This window comes from Pocillopora damicornis, chromosome 2 (genome assembly GCF_964200805.1).
Source record: "Pocillopora damicornis chromosome 2, jaPocDami1.2, whole genome shotgun sequence".
NCBI lineage: Eukaryota > Metazoa > Cnidaria > Anthozoa > Scleractinia > Pocilloporidae > Pocillopora > Pocillopora damicornis.
Genome location: NC_142671.1, coordinates 2623776 through 2651599, shown reverse-complemented (window position 1 = coordinate 2651599; position 27824 = coordinate 2623776). Strand labels below are relative to the sequence as shown.

General features: G+C 39.1%; 1 protein-coding gene across 7 annotated transcripts; it reads right to left on the bottom strand.

Annotated features, from left to right (window-relative positions):
* Positions 1 to 1996: 1996 nt before the first annotated feature.
* On the bottom strand, positions 1997 to 25006 carry LOC113671646 (fibroblast growth factor receptor 3). Of its 7 annotated transcripts, none has more exons than XM_089196985.1 (16): positions 24763 to 25006; positions 24585 to 24671; positions 23627 to 23696; positions 15987 to 16146; positions 15213 to 15545; positions 13769 to 14065; positions 13508 to 13656; positions 12396 to 12855; positions 11995 to 12102; positions 11506 to 11678; positions 11026 to 11148; positions 10305 to 10375; positions 4347 to 4387; positions 3839 to 3938; positions 3357 to 3456; positions 1997 to 2990 (listed from the first exon to the last, which is right to left on the bottom strand). In XM_089196985.1, the coding sequence occupies exons 3-16, from the start codon at positions 23636 to 23638 to the stop codon at positions 2946 to 2948; spliced, it is 2172 nt and encodes a 723-aa protein (XP_089053111.1). In that variant the 5' UTR covers positions 23639 to 23696; positions 24585 to 24671; positions 24763 to 25006; the 3' UTR covers positions 1997 to 2945. The 7 variants fall into 7 exon arrangements, 6 of the variants coding, with proteins under 6 accessions (XP_089053111.1, XP_089053109.1, XP_089053113.1 ...); XM_089196983.1 differs by having other exon boundaries at positions 13376 to 13656; positions 24763 to 24991; XM_089196987.1 differs by lacking the exon at positions 23627 to 23696 and having other exon boundaries at positions 24763 to 24991.
* Between the last annotated feature and the right edge of the window lie 2818 nt (positions 25007 to 27824).

Genomic DNA, 27824 nt, shown 5'->3' with positions numbered 1-27824 from the left:
TACGGAATGATAGTTTATGTTGCGTATATCGTTGTTTGAATGTTCCTTCAGTTAGTCCGATTTAGTTCTTTCCAGGGCCGTCTTTGTTACGCAGTAAGGCTTTTGTTACTGTGGCGGCATGAGGACAATAGTTCATTACGTTTATTGAGTGATGATAATTCAGGTCGGCGGATGATAAGTAGTTTTTCTTTGAGGCTGATGAAAGGATGCACTATGAAATGAAGTGGTCAATGTTAGTTTCTTTAAGGGTCCAGATATGTTTGCTGAGTTCAGTAGAGTTTCTGTGTTTGTGTGTCAGAATGATTTGGTGTGGTTTCTGTATCTAGTCTTGAAGTTGTTTTATGTAAGTCCGATGTATGTTTCAGTGGTGCTGTTTTCCTTACATGCGATAGTGGCTCAGTAGATTAGTGATGATTGGAGACAGTTTCCGTTAAGTGGGCATGTGTTCTTCTGTCGGCAGTTGCAAGTTTTGGTGTCTTTTATGTTGGTGTTATCTGCGGTGTCATTGATGTGTTTGCATGAATTTAAAAATGCATTTGTTGTGGTTGTCGATGATCTGCTCAGTATTATTCATACAGCTGTAACTGATCTTGATTGTGTTACGATTAAAGATTTTTCTATGTTTGTGGTCTTTTAGGAAGTGCTTGTCTACTAGGGCAAGGAATCTGAGTCCGATTTTGGTGCTGACGTTTTTATCGAGTGAGGGGTTGTACCAGAGTATGTTGCTCCGTTGTCTGTTTTTTCGTTTGTTAGTTGTGGGTAGTTCGTAGTGTAGAGTGTAACGGTATCCGCATTCGTCGAGTACTTTTTGGTATGGAGGAGCGGCTTGGTCGAAGGATGACAGTCTTTCGTTGATACCGGCGGGTATGTTCTTTGTGGTGGTTGGTGGGTGGTTGCTTTTGCGGTGGACATATTGTAGGGTGGTGTTAGGCTTTGTGAAGGGCTGGTGGGTGTTTTTGTTCAGGTTGAAAGTGACGTCTAAGAAGTTGATGTTGTTTCTACATTTCTTTGTATATCTTAACTGACTCCTCCTCCTTCTCTACAATTCCAGACTTACTTGTATTGTTTTCGTTATTATTTTAACCGAGTCCCTCCACAAGGCACGTGCGTAAACACCATTCACACGTAAGATCTGACCAAAGTTATATTTCTTCAGTTTTTAGAACTTAATTGAGCAATCATGATTCCTTTAATGGCCTGCCTTCCGCTGTCGATCAGAGTGAACATTATTTTGTTTTGCCAACTGAGGAAAAGAAAACAGGGATATGATCTAGACAGAATCCAAAAGTGATTGAAGCTACGTCAGTAAAACACCAAGAGAAGGACAGAATAGAGCCACGGGTGGAAAGAACTTGGTTGCTATGCAGGCGATCGACAGACGTCACAGACGTGTGAGATGTTCAAGTTGTTGAAGAAAAAGTGCAGTAAATGGAGCGAAAATGCCTCGATGTGGGCGATGCACCCGTAGCTGGCGATGATATGATCTGATGTTGTCCAGTTTAAAGATGACAACTTAGACGAGGCGAGTTTCCGCCAGTCACTACTTGGCAGCTGCCAGGCAGTAGAAAAGGCCAAAATAGAATCGGCTGTTGTGTTCGTCTGTTCAGATTAGTTATTGGGTTCGTTGGTATTTCACAACTACGTTATATTCTTGTCTGGCTGTCACCCGTTAACTAACCAGGTTCGAAACCATGAAAATTGTGGGACAATTTTCTTCTTATCTTGGTGGGTGTTTTTTTTATGTTTTTTATTTGTCTTAACATTGCTTGCGAAGGCCACCCTTCGTTAGCTCTCTTGTGAACTCTTGATTGTAATATTCTGTGATAGTTTTATCGCCAATTACTAGAGGTAGGGTTCCAATAACAGCTTTTGACACAAAAACTTCTGGGAGTACTTCGGGAACCATCAACCTCTACCATTAACGCTTGGCCCGAAATGGTAGTGTCTAGCTTCCTAAATATCTTTAGGACTAGGTAAAGGGCTTCAGTAGCTTTCAGCGATGGCTTTATTTAAAGAAGAGATTGTTTTACAATGATAAAAGATCAAAACACATATTATTAAACCACCCAAGAGAAAGGTTGATGGTTTCAGTTTCACTTAATTAAACTTATTTCAATCGTGGCGTATTTGATCGCACTGAGACAAAAAATTAACAAAAAATTTGAAAAAAAAACTAAGAAGCAACAAAATGGCAATAGAACTAACATACGCAATCTGTTTTTTGTGAAAGGAAAGAAAACACCACAAGCTCTAAACATTTATCGTATACTTTGGTTGTTGCAGTAGTGGTCCGCCCTCCAGTGATGATTAATGATTGTCGAGGTGCAGTTAATTATGTTGCATCGCAGTAAGCCTGAGTAAGCCTTTCCCACAAGATATGTCACTACTTTGACCGATTAAACTTGCGCTGGTCGTCATTATAAGAGCTTCGGTGCGAGTGCTTTTTCGTACAAAGGAAAGTACGCGAGCAACTTCGAAAGTCATTATCTTTCAAAAGGTCCATCTTTTATTTAACAAATAAAGGAGGCTGGACTGCGTTCTATTCTGTTGTAAAGCAAGCTGGAAGCGGCTAGAGCACGGAAGAAGAGTAGTCCGCCAGCGAGCGAAGAAAGCACTCGCGCGGTAACACTATTAAGGAGGACCTGTTTTAAGCTAAATCAGATACGTGCTTAGATTTTTTCAGAGTTAATGCAATCCACGTTAATTTAGTCTATTTACGCGATAGCGATGATTCTTAGCCACTTCAGCATCGTAAGTAATACAGGATGCACCGTTTTATTCTCTGTTACGATTTGCAGTATCTATTGTGAGGAGTACTTTCCTCTACAAAGGAAAATAAAATTGATTCTAAATTTTTGGGTTTATGCGCTTATTTGAGATCTCGTGGTTATCTTCTTACTATCATTCAAATAAAATGAGGTGTTTGCTTCAGCGTCAGGGTGTCATCAAGCTTCTCCATTGTTGACCTCTGTGATATTTGTATATGTCCTCTGAATAAATAAGTCACCAAAAATACGAATGAGGATAGAAATAACGGTTGTACAGTATAAGGATTAAATCTAAGCATAGAATGAACTTAGGAACAAGCAAAAAAAAGAACGAATGGAAGCTAAGGTCATATAGATAGACGGAAAAGCAAGTGGATGGATGACTATGTGTACGATTGGATAAGTGGATAGCTGCAGTTGGAGACAAAAGGTTTATCAGAACGACTGACAGTGACAGAGGTATCCATGGAAGGGTGAAGGGAAGCAAAGATGAATAAATGGAAGGAGGAAGAAGAGGGCAGATATAATTTTAAGAAGAGCGAAAGGATGGGAAGAGATAAAAACCTTCTACATACGACCATTTATTACCTTCACTTCTCGCAAAAAATTCTTCAGCTGTTGAGCGATCCGCGAAAAGGCTGGTCTCATCAAAGGATTTTCTTTCCAACAAGAACTCATGAGTTCATATCTAAAAAATTCAATACAGTATTAGCCAAAATTGTCTTGCAGCTGATACTCCCAGCATCTGAATGGACCATACCAAGCGTCAAAGAGGTGATTTTGAACTCATGACAATAATCATCGAAAAGATCACTTATTGGCCGAATGTGACATCTGTTTCGATGTACAAATTGTTTTTAAATCATCACGACTGATTCAACGCATCGTTTTGATTTTCAACGAGAAAAAGTGGGTGTCAGCGGATCTTGCGAGACTTGGCTGGAAGAGTAAAACGCTTTTCAATTATTTTTAAAGGAATCCGGGAGGCAAATGTCCATTATTTGAAGCCTTTTTCAAATTAAATGACTCAATTTAATTTAACTAGCATTATTTAAGACTTCAAAGCTTACAGTTCTTCTGAACATCGATCGGGACGAGGCATCCGGTATCCCGAAGCAAGTCGAGTTACTAAGGCAATTGGTGATGTGATGTCAGGGTATGGCAACTCACCTATTTGGCGGAAAGAAGATATGATTTACCGATTTCATTTTTTAAAGAATATCATTTAAGACAATAAGTATTTAAGCAATAACTTTGTAAATAAATAGAAACTTGCTAAGACTTATTGTGGCTCATTTAGATCAATAAAATTAAGTGCAGCACTGTGACAAATAAGATATAGCACGTATAATATGTTTGACACAAGCACAACCTATACCTGGAAGCGTCCTTCTCATCTTGTTCAGTTTTGTTTGACTGGCAATAATCATTTTCAAAATGAAGATATTTGTGTATAGCTTTTCAGAAGAGCCTTGCTAACTTTGGGTTGCTTTATGGATTGGAGCCTTATGACGAGAACATGATTTGTAGTTCTTAGGATGTCCTTTTAAGTCGCACATAGTAACACATCACACTTACCATAAGTGGCGATTTCCCATAGAACTATACCAAATGACCACCTGCGCATGCAAATATGTGTCATAGCCTTAGCCCTTCAACTCCCATTGGTGACCAAGACAGAATTTCTCCTTACAATTTCGATACAATATCAAGCAGGCAAGTGATGAGATGAAATATCAAGAAGGAGATTATTTGTTCAATGTAACGAAGTCTTTAGAAATTAATAGAACAATGATTTCCCACAACGCTATTGCATGAGCTGAGTTAGAAACTTCTCCATATTCCAGAACATTCTATCGAGTTATTTTAAGGATATGTCATCATTAGCGTCTAGTATGTTCTTGCTGCTAAAACTAGTATTTCAGAAATAAGTATTATGTAATCAGCTACTATAAATAAGGTTCGAGATGGTAAGGTTTTCAGAAGTTAAAGATAAATAATAAAGTGTTTAAAAGGAAAACAAGAACCTTCTTCTGGCTTCGTGACATATTTGGTGGCAACGGTGGGATAACCTTGCCGAGGTTTTACGTCAGTAAGCAAGGACTCACAGAAGAATAGAAGCAGTGGATTTCGAAGCTATGGAATACGAAACCAGACGGAGGAGTTGAATACACTTACCTCTTACCTTTGATAGGTTGAAGGAAATGTGCGTGGAGAGACACATTGACTTCGGTAGTAAAAACAAAGCAGAGTTGATTGATCTTTTGAGTGAGTTTATGGAGCTGAAAACTGGTGATACAGTGGTGATTTCTTAACCGGAAAATACATCTCAGCCGGAAGTAAACGTTCAAATTATGAAGATGCTTATTCAGAGGCAAGAAATGCAGATGCCATGGCTAGAAAGAGAAAAGGAGGATCGAATAGCGAAAGAAAAAGAATTAAGAAGGCAAGAAAAACGAGAAATGGAAAAAATGGGAAGAAAGAAAGAGCAGAGGTTCCTGCTAGAACTGATGAAAGAGTTAGCAGATTCCAAAAAGGAAAAGGACACTGTAAAGCTACCAAAACCAGTATTTCAAAAGTTCACAGAAAGGGAAGACATCGAAAGCTTTTAGATTTGTTTGAGAGAGTGGCCACCCTCTACAAATGGCCGAAAACTATTTGGGCAACACAGTTAACTGGTGTATTATCTGGAAAGGCCCTGAAAGCTTTTTCATCCCTTCCCACTGAAAAGTCTACGAAATATGACGAAGTAAAACATGCCATCTTGCAACGATACAACGTGAACTCTGAAACGTATCGTCTGAGATTTCGAAATGATTCTTACAAGCCAGGCGAGTCACATCATGAATACTTCAATCGTTTGGAAGAACACTTCCAGCGCTGGACAAAGTCGCAAGAGATGGAACTCAGAGACTTGATAATTTTGGAACAATTTCTTCAAGGAGTGTCGACTGATCTATCAGTTTGGCTTAAAAAAAGAAAGCCTAAGTCAGCGAAAGAAGCCGCACAAATGGCTGATGACTACGTTCTAGCCCGTGGAACTAAGCCTTCTTATGAGAAATTAAGCAGACCCCAACACTACAAGGTGAACCTGCCGTAAAAGTGATACAGGAAAAATAGCAATCATCAAGGCCTTTTTTCAGAGCTCCTCCTTCAGAAGTACGCAACATACCGCCTCGAAGCAAAACAAATACTTAAGGTGAGAAACAGTGTTACAATTGTGAATGAAAGTGATCCTCGCAGTAATGTGCACTACTTAGGCAGTAGTAAAAATAAGGCCTGAAAAAAATTCAGGCCCGTACGGGATTTGGTTCAAATCTCGTACAGGCCTGAATTTTTTTCAGGCCTTATTTTCACTACTGCCTAAGTAGTGCACATTACTGCGAGGATCACTTTCATTCACGTCTTTATCCGCAGTTCAAATATATGACTTTCATATATTCTTAACAGTGTTACAATTGCAAGAAATGGGGACACATTGCAATAGTTTGCCCTCAAAGAACAACCACGCCAATATTTTAAAGCAGATGCCAAGCCTGCTTTTGTCAGTGAATCATGTCGAGAGCGAGTATGCAACCCAAGTAACAGCAAGTGCATGCTTGAAGGCAAAATCGAGGGAAAAAGTGTAAAGATGCTTGTTGATACCGGTAGCTACACAACTATCGTGAAAGCTGATCTTGTGGAGAACGAAAAATGGAATGAAGGAGAGACTATCAACGTTGTTTGTGTTCATGGAGATTCAGTGGATTATCCAACAGCAGAAGTGGATTTGGAGATGGGTAGTCGGATAAAGAAGACTAAGGTAGCTCTTGTACCAGGAGTACCAGTTGATGTTTTAATAGGGATAGAGGACGTTGACTTGTCATAAGAAATCGCAAGCCAATCAAAGTGTACACACAATCTTGCCGTTATGACAAGATCACAGACAAGAAAAGAGGCTGAAAAGCAGAGCAAAGCGGAAGCTGCTGAGAAAATAAGACTTGCTGACAAAAAGGAAGCTGAGAGTGATTTTACAGAACAAATCAGGGAACCGGGAAACATACAAGATGAGATTAGGAAAGCTGAGGAAGAAGAACCCAAAACCAAAACCGCCGCATCAGATAGTATTAATCCTGAGGATGCAGGTCCTTAGATAATTCAGAAGTGGCAGTCAGAAAACCCAACTTTAGAGAAAGCGAGAGCCTTAGCAAGAAAACCTAAGCAGCAGGAGGAAACAAGATCAGAAACAACTTTCTTTTACAGGCAAGGCTTGTTATATCGCCAGTGGGTACCAAAAGGGAGCGACAGTGAAGATATTCGATCTGTGGAACAGTTGGTACTTCCCCTACAGTGCCGCGGCACAGTTCTTATGTTTGCACACGATATACCCTCAGCTGGTCATCTTGGAATCAACAAAACCAAGGATAGAGTATTACAGCGCTATTACTGGCCTGGTGTGTTCCGGGATGTTGCCAATCATTGCCGTACGTGTGAGGTTTGCCAGAGGGCGCAAGGAAAGAGATATGAAGCACGAGCTGAGATGATCCCTCTGCCATTGATCAAGAAACCTTTCCAGAGAATAGCTATGGATATTATTAGACCACTCCCGAGGAGCAACAATGGCAGCAAATATATTTTGTAAAATTTAAAAAACGATCTCTGGCTAAAACTTTTAAAATACGAGCTTTCGGCTGTTTGCGCTACAGCCTTCAACGGGTAAAATGATAAAAAGGTAAGAAATACTAGGTGTGAAGTACAAAGTAAAAAATTAAAAATGCTGATAACTAAGAATGTTTGTTAAAAAGAATGTTGTATTGTCCGGGCAAAGGACAGGAAGGAGTATTCAGACTACAATTCTCATCATGATAATAAACACAAGGCCAGCACAGCAGCAACTCTTCTACACAGAGCCCTAAAGCTACCCAACTCCTCCGAAGGAAAAGAACGAGAACTAAATCGAGTTTATTCAGCACTTGAATCTAATGGTTATCCATCGAATTTCATTAAAAACATCCAGGCCAAAAAAACCCGACGCTCAACAGTGTTGTCCCCGGAGGAACTTGTTGGCACATTTTTCAAGATGGTCGAGGCGTCCGAATCACGCAAGTCGTTCGCCTCTCTTCCATACATTAAAGGCGTAACAGAACCTCTGACTCGTGTCCTCAAAAAACACGACATCACAGTGGTGAACAAACCACTCATCACCCTCCAACAACAGTTCCCGGCTCCAAAATTTCGACCATCGTTGGAATCGCAAACAAATGTTGTTTATAAAATTCCTTGTGGTGACTGTTCATGGTGTTATATTGGTGAGACTGGCAGGGCCTTCAACACAAGAAAGAAAGAACACCTCAGAAATGTGAAAACCGCGGCAAAAGGCTCAAGAATTTCCAATCACGTCTGGGCCAATAGTCACGCAATAGACTTTGATAATGCATCTATTATTGACAAAGGCAGTTTTAGAACAAGAAAAACACTAGAAGCGTGGCATTCCAAGTTAACTCCCAATGCGGACAACAATTCCTGTCCTTTGCCCGGACAATACAACATTCTTTTTAACAAACATTCTTAGTTATCAGCATTTTTAATTTTTTACTTTGTACTTCACACCTAGTATTTCTTACCTTTTTATCATTTTACCCGTTGAAGGCTGTAGCGCGAACAGCCGAAAGCTCGTATTTTAAAAGTTTTAGCCAGAGATCGTTTTTTAAATTTTACAAGATGTTTTATCCTGGCTGCGGTCCCTCTATCTTTTCACAACAAATATATTCTTACAATTTGCGATTATGCGACGCGTTATCTAGAGGCTATACCCATACCTAACACGGAAGCTACTACAATCGCCAAAGAGCTAGTGTCAGTGTTTGCAAGGGTTGGGATTCCTGACGAGAGCCTCACAGACCAAGGGTCAAACTTTATGTCGAGTCTGTTGCAAGAAATGTACCTCATGTTGAACATTAGTCGTTTGAGGACCTCCCCGTATCACCCACAGACCGATGGCCTAACGGAGCGATTTAACAGAACACTTAAGTCGATGATCAGAAAATTCACAGCAAATAATCAGAAGGACTGGGATGAGCACCTTCCTCACCTACTCTTTGCATACAGAGAAGTCCCTCAAGAGTCGACCGGGTTTTCTCCTTTTGAGCTCCTCTATGGAAGGAGAGTACGTGAACCCCTTGATATCCTAAAAGAGGCCTGGGTTGGTTACGAAGGTGAGAAAGAGAACGTTAACATCCATGTTTTGGAGATGAGAAGATGTCTAAAGGAAATTTCAGAACTAGTCAATGAAAATGTGACCAAAGCGCAGAAGAGGCAGAAAAATTATTATGACAAGAAGTTCAAACCACAAGATCTCAAAGTGGGAGATGAAGTACCAATATTTGAACCCGCAAGGAGAAGTAAGTTGCAACTTGAATGGAATGGCCCGTATAAAGTGATGAGAAGAGTATCTGAAGTTGATTACGGGGTACAGACTCCAGGAAGGCGTAGAGAGAAGAAAGTGTACCATGTTAACTTGTTGAAGAAATGGCAGAAGCCTGAGACGGTAGAGGGATTTACTGCCTTAGATGACAGTCAAGAAAGACAAAAACCAGAGGTTGACGCGATGGGCAATCGCTACCCTGCAGTACCAATTTGAAATACGGCATCGACCTGGAGTACGACATGGCAATGCTGATGGCTCATCACTTGGGCCGCTGTTAGCGACTTAAGGGGGAAAGAATGTTACGAAGTCTCTAGAAATTAATAGAACAGTGATTTCCCACAACGCTATTGCACAAGCTGAGCTAGAAACTTCTTCATTATTCCGAAACATTCTATCGAGTTATTTTAAGGATATGTCATCATTAGCGTCTAGAATGTTCTTGCTGCTAAAAATAGTATTTCAGAAATAAGTAATCGGCTATTATATATAAGGTTCGAGATGGTAAGGTTTTCAGAAGTTTAAGATAAATAATAAAGTGTTTAAAAGGAAAACAAGAATCTTCTCCTGGCTTCGTGACATTAAACCCATACCAAATTCTCCGCATAAAATCTAAAGAATTGTATGGCAGACAGTAAAGAGACTTACTAATGAGACCTTGGGAGTGAAAGGGTTAATAACTTCAATGAATAAATAATTCGAACAATTAGCGTTGAATTAATTACAGATTGAATCTCGTTGTATTCTTTCAGTGTTTCATGGATATTTACATCATTCAAAACTTCGTTGAGTCTTTCCTTTTATGTGGACCTTGCCTCTTGTATTAATTTCAGGTAAAATGTGCATATGATGCTCGATTGGAAGGAAGGAATTCATTAAGTCACACTAAGTTCCCATGGTGTGTCCATAAATGCAATTAGGTATAGATACACCATGCATGTACATGTACATGAAGACGAACAAATAACGTAAAAGGAAGCCCAGATGCAACTATAATAATGCTCCAAGGGATATACCAGAGCGCGAGGCAGATGCTTTTTTTTTTTGGAAATCCTTTCAACTAGGCAATACGCCCGACTTTATAGTCAAGAGACAGAAATTTAACAGTATTAAATATACAAAGTAAAACTTACACATCACTCATGGATGTAAAATGCAGATCTCGTAGAGATTCTAACGACGACCATCTCCACGGAACCTTGCCCTGTTGAAAAGATAGATTAATGTGAGAAAGCATCTGTTTGTAGTGCAGGCAATGCCCTTTGAAACTGGAAAGCGGATGACTTATGAAACGGAAGGGTGCCTTTATTAATAGTAAGCGAGTTCTTTTCTTTTCTTTTCTTAATTTCTAGTAAAATCCAGAGTAATAGTTACCGTGGCCGTTGCTATTGTTATTGTTAATATTATCATAAGTTCAGAAACTAACAGGAGTCCGATTTGTTTTGTCACGAAACTCCTCTGTTTGGTTGGGTAAGTGGTTGTCGCTATAGATAAAATAATCTATTCTGCGTTTGGTGGATTTAGCTGAGTGAGTATGGTAGAATTGGCTGCTGTAACTGTCCGATTACAGGTGTTCGATTACATCCAACTGTCCGATTACAATCAACGGAAAAATCTGTGAAACATAAAGCGCCTAATCTATTAATCACATTCGAAGAAATTGTAATTGCTGTGTCAAGTTAAGTAAACGTGTCATAATACACAGCTCGTTGAGAGTGTCATTGTAAGTTATATCATTAGAAGAAATAAATTTCTTCTGCTCGATTGTACCAAGGAAGAGCATCAATTTAAATGCATTTTGGCTTGTTTGATTTTTCTGTTTAGTCGTTGATATTGATTGCACAGCGTACTTACGCTGGAGGTTATGGTGTATATACCAGCAGCGGATATGTCCCTGGCTAATCCAAAGTCTCCAACTTTAGCCACTAAGTTAGCATCAACTAAAACATTCCTTGCTGCTAGGTCGCGATGGACAAACTGTGAGAGAGGACAATGTATAATTTTTTTGCTTAGAGATGCTCAATGATTGAGTGGCCCATACGAAAGTGCGAAAGATCCTCAATGGCTCCTGAAGCCAATTTACAAACTGGGATTGCCCGTGTTAAAAATACTTTGCTTAACAGAGCCTCACGAATGATTGGGTGGCCTATAACAAAATGTAAAAGGTCCTGAATGCGTCCTTAAGCCACTTCACAACCTCGAACTGCCCGCGTTATATTTAGTGCAGCAAGAGATTATAAACTTTTTGTAATTTCTTGAGAGAAGTCATCTCTAATGGAAAGTTGGCAAATTTTAATTTTACATTTATTTCTACACACTGCCAGCGAGTCTTACCTTTCTCTCCTCTAAGTGCTGCATTCCCATGGCGATCTGAAACGCAATTGTGACCAGTTGCCGGTCATTCAGCTTACAGCAGACGTTATGATAATTGTTCCTTTCCCCTGGCGCCCTCAAAAGATTTTCCAGACTGCCACCATGAATTAATTCAGTGACCACAAGAACGTTTCCTTGAGAGAGTAGAGCAAACACAAAAGAGTTGACGAGAGAACGAAATTGGACGTAACTGGCACCTTGGGTTGATCAAAAGATGATTCGTTGGTAATTTAAGTTTAGCTAGTGCCCAAAAAAAAAGGAAAAAAATTCCGCATTAACTTCCCTGAATTACGCCCACAAAAATATGTTCTTATCTTTCTTTAATCATAAGGTCAGTACATGCACTGTTCTAACTGACCTTACACACGGCTGAAACATTACCTTGTTTATATCAATCACCAAGTAAACATGCATATTTCTAATACGTTGTATCGTCGTAAACTGACTTACCTCCTTCTATCCGCGTGCCAATCAAAGTGACAATATTAGGATGTTTCCCAGCTTGCTTTAAGGTCCTTATCTCATTAAGCAGGGTTTCTTTGGCAGTGGCACTAGGGTCTACAATGACATAGAGAAAGAAAAACAAGGGAGTTTCTTATATTTCTTCATTTTACGTAGTTCGCTCATTCCATCTGGCTATGGTAACAAAATTATGTATGGAGAAAAACTGGCTTGGTTAAGGCTACAGAAAGCGTTCAGAGGGGACAATAGCAGACTTTATGGGTTTTTTCCAAGAAAAGTAAAATGATAAAAAATTAAGATGGTGCATAGCTTCGAGAAAGAAAAATCCGTTTTGAGGTCACCACTGTACTTAAGATATAACAGGTAGACATTTCGATTCGTGTACCTACCTTTTAGCTTCTTCACAGCTACATCTGTTATATTTCCGTCTTTCCCACTATAGCAACCTTTATAGACGATTCCAAATTCGCCTTCTCCGAGTATTTCATCGAACACTTCAAGATTTTCCAAGTTTTCAGATTCTTCCTCGGTCTCTTGAGATATCTCTCCACAATCCCGCTGTTCGTCGACACCCAGGTGTTTATCAGTTGTGAAAATGCGACCACCAGCAATCCCCTCACCCGACTCTAATCTCTCTTGACTTCTTTCTTTCATTCCTTGCACCAAATCATCCCACTCGCTTCCGTCTGGAGGCAGTCTGTCTCCAACTCCATCCCCCACTAACGGGAGCCTTTCCGCGGGGATTTCGATGGTTTGGCTATTGGGCGACCGATTGTTTTCAAGGTTCTGTACCCCATTTTTCAACTTTTGGCCTTCTTTCAGATACAACTTTGTTGCACGTTTTCGTCCCTGTTATATAATTGAAGAGAATAGGCATTTGTGATATCTATCCAATAAGCGTGTTTAGCTTTTATCATCATCATCATTTGTTTGAGATCCTTTCATAATCCTGCATTTAAACTCGACGAACTGAAATCTCTCGCGCTTTGATTTACCAGTCAAATGTGATTTAAATAGCGTTTGTTTGATAAGGAAGGAAACCAGTTTAGCTGAAATAGACGCACCATCTTTCACAACCATAATCCTCAAATGTGATAATTTTAAGGTATGAAAGGTATGGGAACATTTTTTTCAGATTTAACTGCTTCATAAACCCCGTGAATATGGGTCGTGCAGGCCCTTGCTTGTTTATGCATGAGATATTTACAGACCCAAAGTGGAGGAAAGGATAATTTGGAGTACACGAAGTAGGGACAGAAAAATAAGACCAAACTGACGAAAATCATCATGAAAGGGAAAAGAGGTCGTAATAATAATAATAATAATAATAAGTTAAATTTGGGAAGTTTCTTTCGACTCTGCATCTTACCCCCTGAGGAAACTGCATGTTTCTTGGCTGGTCAATCCCAGCATTCCTCCGGACATCAGCACAAGCAAAGTCGTATGACGGACAGAGGAGATCATTACCTTGTGTGGGGATATCACGTAACGTATTATTTACCTCCTTATCACGATTTTTACGCCGATTCCACACAAACCCAGTGACTACACAAATAACTGCAGCTACCAAAGTGCATGATACAGCGACTATAGTTGTCTGAGATGCTGAATTTTCTGGCTTTCTGTTCACGGGGGTGGGAGTAGGAGTTACTATGGATAAATGATAAAAAAAATGTAGTAACAAACAGTACAGCGCTTGTAATTAAGAAGGACCCCTCTTACCCTGTTTTTTTTTCCTTTCCATTTATGAAAAACATCTCACCTTTTTGTAAGACAGCCACTCCTGATTGACTTCTTCCAATGCTGCTATTAGCAATGCATTGATATTTTCCATAGTCTTCCATCTCTACTCTCGTTATTAAAAGCTGGCTGCGATTCGCTCGACCGTCCGGAATAACACGTGCTCTGGGGTTAGACTGTAAAGGATATGAAGCATTGTCCTTTATCCAGTGGATTGTTGGCCTTGGGAGACCCCTAGCGATGCAGCTTAAGGAAGCATTGGAACCGATCAGGACACTTTGGTTCTTTGGACCTTCAACGATCTCAGGTTTCTGGGCATCTAGCAAATTAAAACAAAAATAATTAATATAAATGAATGGGACGTTATGAGTTGTCTCATTTGTGATCTTTCTTCGGATGTTGGGGCCCAAGGCTTCTTTGCCGCTCGAAAGACCCGGTTTGAAGAGAATTAAACTCTAAGGGGGTCTTGATGATAAGAAGACTGAGGAGGTACGGGGACCGGGTGAAACTGAAAATGACAACTTCAAAATTTTGTATAAAAAATTTATAGAAAACATTGCTTCTTTTCTAGCTCTTGATACTCTGATACAGGTGCTGAGAAAGAACTGTTTCAGGCCAACCCTCCTTGGCCGGAGTGTAAGCTCCTTCTTCTTTTTCAATTCTAGTAATTATCATTCGTTTATTTTGTTTCACAAAATTTTTTGCTGCTTGTTTATTTTGTCTTTCGTTTTTCTGCTTTTTTTGTTGTTTTTTTTTTTTATAATACCCCTTGTATTAAGCGGTCACACCACCATTCCAAGTGAGGGGCCGCTTAATACAGGTTCGATTGTACCAAGTAATAAGATATGTATCAGGACAGGTCAATCGATTTGCTCCTGATTCAAATTTGATCGTTATCTGCGAGAATAATCTCGTTCTTTGAACACTGCATTTCAAGTCTTGTTAGCCAATGGCCACAAGGCGGAATTTCCGTTTGCATGTATCGATCATGAGTTGCCTGTCCATACATTTCAGGAGTTTCTTAGAAGCTCATTATTTGAGGCCCCCTTATTCCTAAATTAAACATCTTCGGCATCCATCTTCGCATTAAATAACATATGATGTATATTTTCATTTATCAAAAACTGGATAATTGGATAATGCAATTCAAGAGTTTTCATTGGCTTACCCATTATGGGTTATGGGTCATTATACCATATGCGTGCATAAAGACGAGTTACACCGGAAGCGTTTTCGTACATCGTAACATTCAGTTTCTTCTTGCAAAATATAGTTGGGAAGATTGGTTTATATATGTTCCGGGGCGTTTTTGGATTTAATAATTGTTCCACTCGCGCTTTTTGGATATGCGATGATAGACGGCCAACGCGGCCCTATGGGCCGCGTTGGCCGTCTATCATCGCATATCCAACACGCACTCGTCGAATAATTGTTTATTAAAGATATGACTAGCCTGGTTTGCTTACCTTGAATAACTATTTCAAACGATTTCCTTGTGCAGTGGTTTCTGTAATCACTGCCAGCTTGGCAGGTGTAGCGGCCAAATTTATCAACTGTCAGATTTTTAAGCACTAATGGGCAGCTTAATTTAAGTTTGTGTGCACGTCTGTTTGAAGGCTGCAGGCATTTAGCTCCAGTTTCCTTATTCTGTGGATCGTACCACTCGATATAACTGACCCATCTATCGTGATATCCTCTATCTATTGTTCTGGGCTCTGCTGTACAAGTCAGGGTAATAGAGACACCAATGGGTAATCGGTTGTTTTCTGGACTTGAAGATGTGTCCACAACGGGTCTGACTGAGTTGGAGAGATTAAATGATAATAAAACAAAATCAATAACATACAATCTCTTTACAGCCTATCCAAAGATGAGAAAGATCATTAATAAATCCATCTTATAAACTTAGTAAGTGTAGTTCACAAACTCTTGACTGATCAAGAGTTTTAATGCAGCTTTTTAATATCAATTTTTAACTTTTATGTTCCACCTGAAAAAGGCCGAAGGCGAAACGTCATGCATTTAAACGCTGGATCAGTCAAGAGTTTATCTACGTCCTTTCTTATCTACACATGCTAAACATTTTGATGAAGATACCTACATTCTCTGGATCCTCTGACTGGGAGCTATTTGTTTGTTAGCCATTTTACAGTTTCTCCACGTTTAATATGCATACAAGAAAACATTCGCATAAATATGCTCTTTAAGCAGGACATTCAGAAGAAGTTAACACTACTTACTCTCGATTTTGGAATCGCATGTTTCACCTTTGACGAATGGAAGGATCCATAAAGCGCCAGTAAGAGTTAATAGTACTAAACACATTGACGCTTCTCGGAGCCAAAAATTACCCATCATCATGACACGTTGACAATTTGTTGTTCGGATGTTTGAAGCGGCCTGCATATGGAATTATTTATTCAAAATCAAATAAGTTATTTTCGAGAAGAACGTAGAATACTGAGTCGAACGTTATCATTAACTTGTTGTATCTAAGTTTACGCACTCAGGCAGTTACAAAAAAGGAAAATGGAAAAGTGAGCAACAAATTTGGCGATTTTTCGTAAGACTTCCGCAAAAAGGTATAGGATTTCACTGTTTTCTTTCACTTATCCCCATACTCTCGATTCAACCCAAAAACATGATTTATTTAAAACTACATATTTCCGAATACATATGGTTTTAATTTGTGTCTTAACTACTCAGTAACTAAATGGCATCTTTTGTTTTGCTACTTTTTCGAAATCGCCAATAGTGACAAACAAAATCTAAAGGGAAAAGTAACGATGTTGCTCGTAAATTTACGTAAAATTTTGAGAACTTACTTTGCGTTCGCAAGGAAATGCAATGTACTTCAAAAAAGGAATGAATTTCCCGTGCTATTTAAGAAATAGAAAGCCTTGACTGTGCTCTGTTCTGTTGTAAAGCACGCAGGAAGCGGCTAGAGCGCGAAAGAAGTGTAGGGGGAAACACGAGACGTAGTCGAGTGTTTCTCCCCACTTCTTGAGTGTTCTAGCCGCTTCCTGCGTGCTTTACAACAGAACAGAGCACAGTCAAGGCTTCTTTATTTGTTTTATAATAAAGAATCCGTTAAATTCCCCAAGAATTACTTTCAATTTTCAAAACAAATCTAATACAGTATCTGAAAGTGAAATGTTCAGTGAAATTCGGCCCAAATCGTGGCTCACAAAAATACGCAAGTTATTTCATTTGACAAGTAGAAAACAAACTGTTCAAGGCGAGTGTATTATGAATGAACAACAGCCGAATTCACTAAGAAATGAAGATCGCTCGGAATGACAGCGCCGTAAAACTCGGTTTCAGTGACTGATTTGGCCATCCACTCAACGCATCGGAAAGGTAATCAGGGCAAGCTCTTATATTTTCACTCGAAGGGTAGTCGATTTAGTTCCTGAGGCTTGCTCCACTGCGATGACCGAAGATCGCCATGATTAGCTAGCCGCGATAGACCTTAAGTCGCTCTGACACCGTCATGATTAGTATGAATTTTAACAGTTATGCCAGGTTATATTTTTCATCATTCCTGTTTTTTTTTTTGTTTGAAATCGAAACTTTATATATTATACAAGTGTTAGCTGTGTTTGATCTTTATTACCGTACGTAAACTGGCAATCTAACTGAGCGTGAAAACCGTTAAAAAAACTCGGACTGTCTATCTTGTTTTATCTTTGAGGATTTTTGTCTATGCTCACGTTACAGTAACGTAAATTACTGCGCCTGGCATTTTTGCAAACCTTTGCTCGCTTGTTCCGAAATTTCACTTTCAATTAACGAAAGAAATGCTAGAAAGAAGTCCCGGAAAAGGTCGGACATAGTACGATTTGGCAGATGGCGTGACAGCTTTAGCTCAGTTGTATGCTCTATACTCTCATAGAGCACGCTCTTTCAACCAATGACAGTACGTGTTATATCCGAGCTTTATTATAAAGTGACCTCTTGCGATGAGATAGCAAGCTACTTCCACGTTGCTTATCATTAAAAAAGAGATTATTCGGCTTGACAAGAACTTTGTATGGATATGTCGAGTGAGTCGACTCTTCATGTCAGGGTTAAACTCGGGGGTCGTGAACTTGAAGAAGTAAGGGAGTCTACCAAAGGAAACTATGTACTCTTATAATGAACGAAAATAACGAACAATCACACCTGGAGTAATTTGAAAAAAATGAAAATATCTCGCAGTTTAACATTTACAGATATGAAACAACACTTTCTCTTGAATCCTTCGTAACATTTTATAGCGACATCCTTGTTCGTTTTCTTTCGATTCAGATAATACCATTACTATTGTCATCACGATACGAAGTAAAAGTCACGATCAACGAAACTTATGCATCGTGGAAGGAGTTTGTGGAAGATTAACCGCATGTATATTAACGGACGAATAAGTATTGAACTTGTTTAATTCAATGAGCTCTAAGAGTGCACTAAAAAAGAAATATTAAAAATTGATATAATAATAATATACAATTTGCCTCGTTGATAAATGTAAGAAAAAATGTTTTTAATGGAGAGTCAAACGTGAGAATACCCGCTAGCATGGAAACTTAAGGATTCACTGTCCATTCATTGAAATTAAAAGATCTGAATATTGACCAATATTGCCTTTCAAAACCGAAATAGAAGTCATTGAGAGTGTTTCTCATTATGGGAGTCGTGTCGCCTGAAATGTCGACGGCAGTAGACAGGTTTGTTTTTCGTAGAAGCAAAAAGTTTACCAATCCGGTTTTTATCCATCATATGCGTGCTTTCGTTTGGCGACCGCATTAACGAAATGAAAATGAATGAATCATTTTTGTACATTGTACATGTTCCAAATGGTTCATCGATATCAAGAAAAGCCAATTTTTTTCTTATAAATTGGCCACTAGCTTATCTCATTTTTAGTTCACTCATGCTGGAAGCAATGAATGAAGTATTGTGGTGAGGCAGATGTTGACGGAGGTTGTATTCCATAGACCGAAGTTGCATTGTGGACCGTGAACCGAAGTAGTCTCGCATGTTACCCCTCCCCACTTCCTAAAAGTCAAATTAATTTCGATGAAGCTCTTAGCGGGTTCATTTCAACACCACGCTGTGACCACGAGGAAGAGCATCAGAGGCATGCAGCCATATTGGTAAGTAGCGCGTTTGCGTTCGTCTTCAGTTGGTATAAAGTAATCATTGCTCTATCATTGTGCTTTTCTACGGGACCTCTTCAACATACAGTCCACAAATCAATCGTAGCGGCTAAGATATTTTCACTAAATTTTTTTCAAGCTCCAATATTTCGGTCCAGACTTGAGGCTTGCTCGAACAAACACAGCAATACCAATCCGTTCAATACAAAATGTAGACTGCAGACAAACACAGCAATGCCAATCCGTTCAATACAAAATGCAGACGGGGTACAAAACGCAGACTGAGAATTCATACTGATTTTTGTCTGATACGTGTAACATGTCATCTCACAACTTACCGAGCGTCACGCAATCGCTTTTTCCGCGATTATCTTTCACGATTATTTGCACTATTGTGGAATATTCCTCGGCCGTTTCTTGATCACAATCGTTCTTAATATAATTTCAAGCCTCCATATAGTCTTCTCACTTTGTGCGCGAGTTGGTTGGTGTGATGTTTGTACAGATTTAACCGACTTAATAAAAGTAAATGAAGATGTAGATGTAAATGAAATGTCACTATTGAATATTTCACATGTGCAATATCCAAGAAACAATTGACAGCTTTGCACGTGGTCCGTAAGTTTCATCTCCTTAACCGATATGTGTTCATTTTATTGACAAAAATGCGGACCGAGATCAAAACTGTTCCTTCCACTTGATAAATTTTCAACGTTCAGGGGTATATACTCATTGATTTTCACGTATGTGCCGTATAATTACTTTTCAATACTTAGCGTATGATTCAAACCACCCTCAATCAGTAAAACGCGGTATTGTTAAGTGCCTTTACTAGCGCGCCAAACGTCTCGTAACAAAACCCTCCGTCATCTCCAAGGAGAAAAAACATCTGTCATCTGATCTGGTTTCTAATGCTTATCCTTTTTCTTTCTTGCAGAAACTTACCAAGATCGGAAAACCAAACAACAATGCCGAACCCGCCAACGAGTTCAAAGCTACTGCGGTTTTACCTTATGTCAAAGGTCTGTCCGAACAGCTTCGCCGTTGCCTACAACAACAAGGCGTACGCGCTGTTTTCAAGTCGGAGACTAAGCTAAGATCTCAGTTAATACGGCCAAAAGGCGCTGTCGACCCGGCTAAACAAGATGGCGTAGTTTACAGGATTCCCTGTGAATGCGGAAAGGTGGATCGGAGAGACTGGAAGACCTATGCAAGACAGACCTATGCAAGACAGAATTAAGGAGCACGATCGAGACATACGACTCAGCCGTACCAAAACTTCCACCATTTCAGAGCATGCCCACAACACCGGACACAAGCCACTCTGGAACGAAGTTAAGTTTATTGATCGTGACCTTTATTACAACACGCGCAGGGTCAAAGAGACAATTCATATAAGACTTCACCCTGACAACATCAACAGGGATAGTGGAATAGAAATTCCAGAAGCGTGGATGCTCACGATCAAACAACACAATAACAGGAGAACTGTGTGGCAGCGGACCGCCGAGGGAGCAAATCACTGAGTGAACAAATCACTGAGTGAACAAATCACTGAGTGAACAAATCACTGAGTGAACAAATCACTGAGTGAACAAATCACTGAGTGAACAGCAAGGATCGAAATGCACCAATTAGAGCTGTTGGAAAAACAACTAATCAAAGCAGAACATCATGCTTTAGAAGATCGCGCAATACCAGTCGACCATTGCCTGAAGAAGACTAGCAGTATGCAGTCGAAAAGTTGCGATCTATATCACACGTGACTACATCGTGAGACAAACGAAAAACTTAATCAAATACAAATCAATACAAACTTAAGCCATAACATGAATGAGCTGACTCCAAGAGCCCTTTGATTCATTTATTTTTTTCTTTTTCGATATGTGAATGATGGCGACTAAAAATGACATTTCGAAATCGGGGGTGAACACGACAGACTTCCCCTATAGTCAGTACTAAAATAAGATATGCCAAAACGTAAGACACAATGTGTCCATTTGTTTCCCACCCGCGACAAACGTATGTGAAAAAGATCCCAGTCCTTACCTGTAACGTTAATTATTAGTCACTAGACTAAAAAATTCATCCCAATGCAAGCGATCAAATGCACCCTAATGATAAGCTGGCGGAGAACAGAAAAGCTACGTCATATTTCAGCTGAATTTCAACAGCTGGTAGACTCCCCCTGACGTAACAAATACTGAGATCGATCTTCCTGTCTACCAATGGAGGAAATTTGAATAAACGCGTCTTGTATCAACTTAATATTTCATACAATTGTTTTCCATGAGCGATTAATAAAGGTACAAAATACGAAGAGTGCCTCAAATTAAAGTTAGCTCTGTATAAAATTCTGATCATTGTAGATTAAGGAAACAATTACTAATAAACATTAGCAAAAATTCAAGACGTCAGAATATTATGTTGAAGACAAAAATGGCCACTAATACTTTCCACAAAAAAGTATACAAGCTACCATCTGATCAGTTGTCTCAAAACAATCGGGCGATTACACATCACATATAAATCATGCCTGATGAATGTATCCTATAAGACGTTTTGGTGTGTGGTATCGTTGAGTATTTTTACGACTTGTGCCGTATTTTGACGAGCCCGCAGGGCTCGTCAAAATATCGCAGGATATTTGTGCTCTATTCACGCGTTATCTGTACTCTACTTTGTGCTGTGTGATAATAATAAAACATATTGTATCAAATAATTTTGTTTAACGATAAATTGTTCCGAAAACCCCTTTGAAAAATAACTTTTTGGCATATAGGTCTTCGTCTTCGCTGTTTACAATACCACGATCGAAATAGATATTTTATATAACTCCATTTCTTTATTCAAAAATTATTTTACTTGGCAGAAAAATGCAAAAGAAATCATCATTTAAAAAAGAAAATATTCATAAACTTACCTTATGGTTTTGCTGTGAGTCTTGTTAATATACCAGATAAAGGATGTTAGTGCAATTAATCATGAGCTGTCTACAACACGAGGTCAGATTGAAGGTTATGCGCACTTTACGTTGTCAAAAATAAACTGTCATACGAAACGACATTTTTTTATTTGTAGAATACGACTCAGTAGATGTTGTATGACGAAACTGAAAGTTGGAGCGAAAAGTTCCTGATGAGCCAAAAGTTGGGCAAATTGTAGAGCGTCATTATCATTCAATATGTAAAACAGTAGCCGGTAGTGCTTGGCACAATTACTGAAAATTTACGGTACGCTGAACGAATGCTCGAAGATTAAGATGAACTGGTCAGATGAGTATTGATTATAAACGTAAAAACGGATCAATTAGTATCCATAACTTAAAACAGTCTCCTGAGAAGGATGACTTTCGTGAATTAAAAAGAGTGACTTTTCTGCTATTTTCCATGTGTGACTTTTTTGCTATTGTTTGTAATGTGTGACTTTTTCGCTTTTGTTTTGAGAATGGGAGCACTGTAATTATCAACTTTGGGAAGCAAATTGTTGTAAGTACAGCGAACGCGGTCGACAAAATTTCCGTAATTCCAGGTGCGCCTTATAACAGGGTATTTATGTGAAATTTTCATTTCGCTTACTTGTCACAATCGTCTTCGAAAGTTTAGGGTGCGTCTTGTAACCGAGTGCACCTTTTAAGTGAATAAATACGGTTTATAAATATATATATATATATATATAACAAAATGCCGTCAGAATTCAAACCCCACCGGTTCCTCCCTCTGTCGCCTTCAAGATAGACAAGTCCTCTAACATTCAGAAATTGAGCTTTTGTTTGGTTTGAGGTCAGTACCTCATGCATTTCTTAAAGCCAAGAGAAAACAGAGAATTAAGTAGAAAAAAAATACAGAACTTTTTCTCAGTGAAAGGGGATCTTCTTAAATGCCCATTTCAACTAAGACGGTCACGATACAGTTGTCATCTGATCATCTGAATACACGCAATATGTGTGCAGATGATGGAGCATTATTTCAGTTCAACGATAAAATTGACAAAAGTAAAAGTAGTGTCCTTTTAAAATTTGTGTCTTCAAGTGATGGGAATTTAAAGACAGTAGATATATATTTAAGGTAAAATCGCATATTTGAATAAAATCTCGCATTCTGATTATTCAACGAATCGAAGTATTTAGGCTAAGTGATATTGTTTCGCATCTACGTAAACATAACAACTATCGTGAAATTGTAACAAAGTTTTCTACAATGTCAATTGAGTGATTTCAAAACCATTGTCACTTCATGGAGAGCCAAAAACAAACAAAAGCGTTTTTCAAAGTGAGCCAGGTTCTTCCCTGTTTTGAAATGAACTACAAATTATTGGAGAGGCATAAAAAACCTCTTTCCCTCGCGGAAACGAGAAAGCGGCCCATAAAATGGTAAGCCAAAGTTCAATCAAACAAGACGAAGAAGCGACAACGGAAGAAGTGACAGGGTCGATTGTCATAGATTCTGAAGAAGAAATAAACACCTTTAATCGCGATGTTAAACTTTTAGAGCTTTCGCTTGGACACTTCATTTCTTTCAGTTTTGCCACCAAATAGGTAAGGGGAGTAAATTATTTTCCTTCTCGAGCAAATGATTTGGAAATTTAAAAAAAGATCTTAAAGATAAACGGCTTGTAAACTCAGTGAAATACCATATTATCCTTAAGACAGTGTGAAGCTTCTTTAAAAGTTTGAAAACAGATGTAAAAACAAGCACAATGTACAAATAAAGTTGTCGAAGATTCAAATGTGTACGACTGACCTTGCTTCTCATTCGCTGACACCAGGACAGATCTGACAGCTGACTTTTTAATGGCTTTCTGGGGCGCGCGCTCAGGATAAAAACAAACAATATTATTACTGTTCTTCTTTTTTTACTTATTTTTATTGAATTATGCGATTCAACGGAAATCTATTTCCTGGCCCGTTAATTCCGCGTTAAATTGCACTTAAAAACCGATATCGCACTCATCGCTTCGCGATTTGTGCGATATCGGTGTTCGCGGAACTCTCTCTTCAGGTAATGAAATTTCCTATAGAATCGCACAGCTAAAGGTAAACTCGCGGTCTGATTGACTATCGAAGAAAGGGTATTTAGCGTGGAATTGTACTTGTGCATGAAGGAATACGGCACGAATCGCGAAGCGATGAGAGCGATATCGGTTTTTGAAGTGAAATTTAAGAGAGTGTCTCTGTAAGAGCGGTCCGGTCGATTTTGCTTGAGACACAGATTTCGCTCGTTTCTCGTGTGTTGTAAGACATTCATGTACCTATACTAAAACCACAATCAGTTTGATCGGATCTCTTTATTTTTCAGAGTTTTACGGAAATTAAATTTCACTCGAGCGAAGGCTTGTCGTGACACTTTTCAAGACTTTAATTTCATACAACTTTGGAGGACAATTTACAAAAAACTACGGAACTCAGCAAAAAACAAATACCACAGCCATGTATATTAACTCTATCTTATCTATCGAGGTGACCTTCGTAAACATCACGTGTCAATCAAGGAAACAGGGAGACTTGAATGACACCTTATCGGTTCGCCTAAATCACACACGCCAAAACCGATCAAATTCAAGGTAAATTTTTGAAAAAGTGAGGCGTTCTTAACTGATCCAACTAACATAGCTAGGAAGTAGGTGCCATAGAAAAGGTAACTACAGAAAAAATCTTTGCGGCCCGACCTTTACGAGAACTTTATAACTCCGTGAACTTACCTAATTTTCGGCAATATCCAAGTTTGGCCGCCATTTTGAGGGACTTGTTTACATGAAGCGTAACAGATATAAATCAAGCAGGTAGATCTAAAACCGTCAGAAATACATACGAAAGTAATTCAAATGAACTTTACTTTCAATTCAAGCGGCAAAACTTGAAATTGTTCGTTAAACTTACCATCCCCATGCGACCATTTATCTCAACAATTCAAACACTACAACTAGTGTTCGAATTCCCCTCGTCGATTCCACCGCAAGAAATAACCTGTGCCACTCAAGCTTCGACTCGAATGTGAAGTACGAATCAAGTAACATAACCGCTTCATCTTCGCGGCAATATCACGCTGGTATTTTAATTTTCCGATCGACAAGAACGGTGATCAGGAATCGATCGGTTTGTTTACCTCATAAACATGACCGCTGACCAGCCGCTAAGTGAAAACAGTATATCGCGGGGTGGGGTGGGTGGCGGGCTTATTGTCATAAGATATTCGAACACATGCTCAAAAAGCTCTTGGACTATCAGTCTAAACAGTGAAGGCATGCTTCGTGGTACAGACAACTTTTACTGTATTCTCATAACTTTCTCCTTTAAATTAGAGCTGATATTAATAGAGTTATCAATATATTTTTAACCGGGTGCCCATATAACCTTTTTGCTTGTCATCAGTGGTATAAAATAAGATGTCTTTTCCACCAGAACCTTTTATTTATGCCCCATTGCAAGGAATGAACACTATACTTAGAAGGTTTGCTCTAAGTAATTTTTTCTGTTCCCAAGAATGTATGCAAAGTGATAGAGATTTGATTCATTCCGCTGACACGTTCTTTTAAGTTATGGCGCGTGCAGGTTTTTTCTATCAAAAGTCGCGCATGCAACAAACCGGAATTGAAAATTCGTCGTAAAATCGCACGAACCTTAGATTGAGTGTAGGCGACTTTGACTTCGGGCGAGATTAAGCGGATTGTTCAAAGGACCCCCTGAGATTTTTTCAGGACTATAACTGAGATTTGTTAATAACTATGATGATCGTCATCATTAGCGGACGGTGTTTTTTGCCCATTGTTGTCATCATTATCGTTATCACGCCGGAAGAAGTATAAAGCCGGCATGTCGCCTTACCTAGCTACACAGAAAACTGTTCTCTCTTTTGTTCCCCTTGGATCCTGGAAACTGTTGCTATTAAGACGATCAACAAGAATGCCTTTTTAATTATTGAAACTTTTGATTAACAGAATGTAAGAAAAAAATCGGTGAGGAGAGTTTTTCGGGTATCTTATAATCTGAACGATAGTTTTAAATAAAACAAATAACACTTAATTCAGTTTACCTTAGTTGTCTCGTGTTTAATAGTGGCGTTTCTGGGGACCGTAGATTCTTCTCTGATTCTTCTTGTCTCAGCCAAGACTCACTATCATCAACTTTTTTCGTGTGCTTCTTATGGCATGGGACACAGAGAGCTGAGGTAAGCGATTGCAAATTTCTCAGTTAAAGTAAAGCCCACTAGCATCCATCAGGAATTAAGAACCGACATGCACGGTTTACTTTTATTATTCTCAATCAAATAAGGGGTCTTTTAGTCTGCAAATTTAATCATACTGGTTAATGAGAATCATACAAACTGAGGAAAACTGACCGCAAATAATTGTGAACCGTACGCATGAGTAGGTATATTGCGTTGTCAGGTGATTTGATCTTCCACAAAAACATTATTGATTATCAACCGAGCAACATTGTACATATTTCCATCTGTAATTAAAAGCACTTACACATTGATCTATTTTTTTTCAACGTGATGTGTACTTAAGTACCCTTCATCTAATAAAGAATTTCTTCTCTTTTCGAGCAGATATGTCACGTGACAAAAATAGATAACAGAAAATGTTACTGAAGACTACCTGATTCCACTGGAATAATAACTCCAAACAGCTTTTGAATGTCCTGAGACATATGCAAGGTAATTACATCTCTGCCTTGGATACGCTTCCTGACACCATCATGATCAGGATACTGACATGTTACCTTTGCACTTCTCCAAAACTTCCCCAGAGTGTGGCGATGCCTATGGCAAATCCACATTTTTTTGTTTATCCTCCTGAGCGAGGTGAAATAGGCCAATCTTTGCCAAGATTAGCTCATTTTCACTTAAAAACCTCTTTAGACAGGTGGCAGCTTATCAAATGATGTTTTACTTCGTCATTGCATTCAGACAGTCGTACCAAACCACTTAAGCCACACGATGAACCAAAGTTTTTTCCATCTTTGCTATTCAAAAAGGAGTCCTGAGACATAATGAACGTCTCGCTAATGAACGACTTCTTCCTGTACTTGTAATTGTTTCCAACGCGATACAAGTTCGGGAGATTTGAAGGAACTCACTATAACTTTGTATATTCGATACGATTTAAATTTCCGCGTCAAAGGAGAAGCCTATTGTAATTCGTGAGTGGTCAGTGGTTACGCTCGTGAGGTAAAGAATGGGTTTGTGACTTTCTCACTCAATTGAAAGACTCGTGTCACTCTTATGAAATGGTTGAACGGAATACAGACTTCGAGCAGTCTCTTACTTTTCTTAAAGATAGTGAGGCCACGCGTATCCTGTGAGCATGGAGAAGCCGCTCCACGCGAGACTCGTATCTCGCGTCTTTGCTGCTCCACGCTCTCAGAGTTGGGCAAAGACAAGACACGTTACTTCCGGTGCGATATAATAGGTTCAATGGTTATCTCGATTATCTAAACACATTTATTTACGTGGTAAAGATTTGTTTTTAAATCTATGAACTGATGCTAGTCCTATTTGGAACGAAGTGTATTTGAAATAAAAAAGAATACTAAGTAAAATAAAAGTTGTCTGCAACACGAAGCATGCCTTCGCATTAAGACTGAGAATCCTAATGTTTATCATGATACTTTAATGCATATGTTCGAATGTTTCCAAAAATATTTTGATAATCTGCCCGCACCCACCCCTCACCCCGCCCCTCGCCACTGAACTGTACTGTTTTCACTCAGCAGCTGGTCAGCGGTCACGTTTATGAGGTAAACAAACCGATCGATTATTGATCACCGTTCTTGTCGATCGGAAAATCAAAATACCAGCGTGATATTGCCGCGAAGATGAAGCAGCTATGTTATTTGATTCGTACTTCACATTCGAGTCGAAGCTTGAGTGGCATAGGTTATTTCTTGCGGTGGAATCGACGAGGGGAATTCAGAAAGTTGTAGTGTTTGAATTGTCG

What these genes read in the sequence shown, in the direction of transcription:
- LOC113671646 (XM_089196983.1), bottom strand. An exon ending in TGGCACGCGGATAGAAGGAG is followed by an intron (nt 11,679 to 11,994) that starts GTAAGTCAGTTT and finishes TACTCTCTCAAG; the next exon opens with GAAACGTTCTTGTGGTCACT. An exon ending in TATACACCATAACCTCCAGC is followed by an intron (nt 10,376 to 11,025) that starts GTAAGTACGCTG and finishes TCTTTTCAACAG; the next exon opens with GGCAAGGTTCCGTGGAGATG.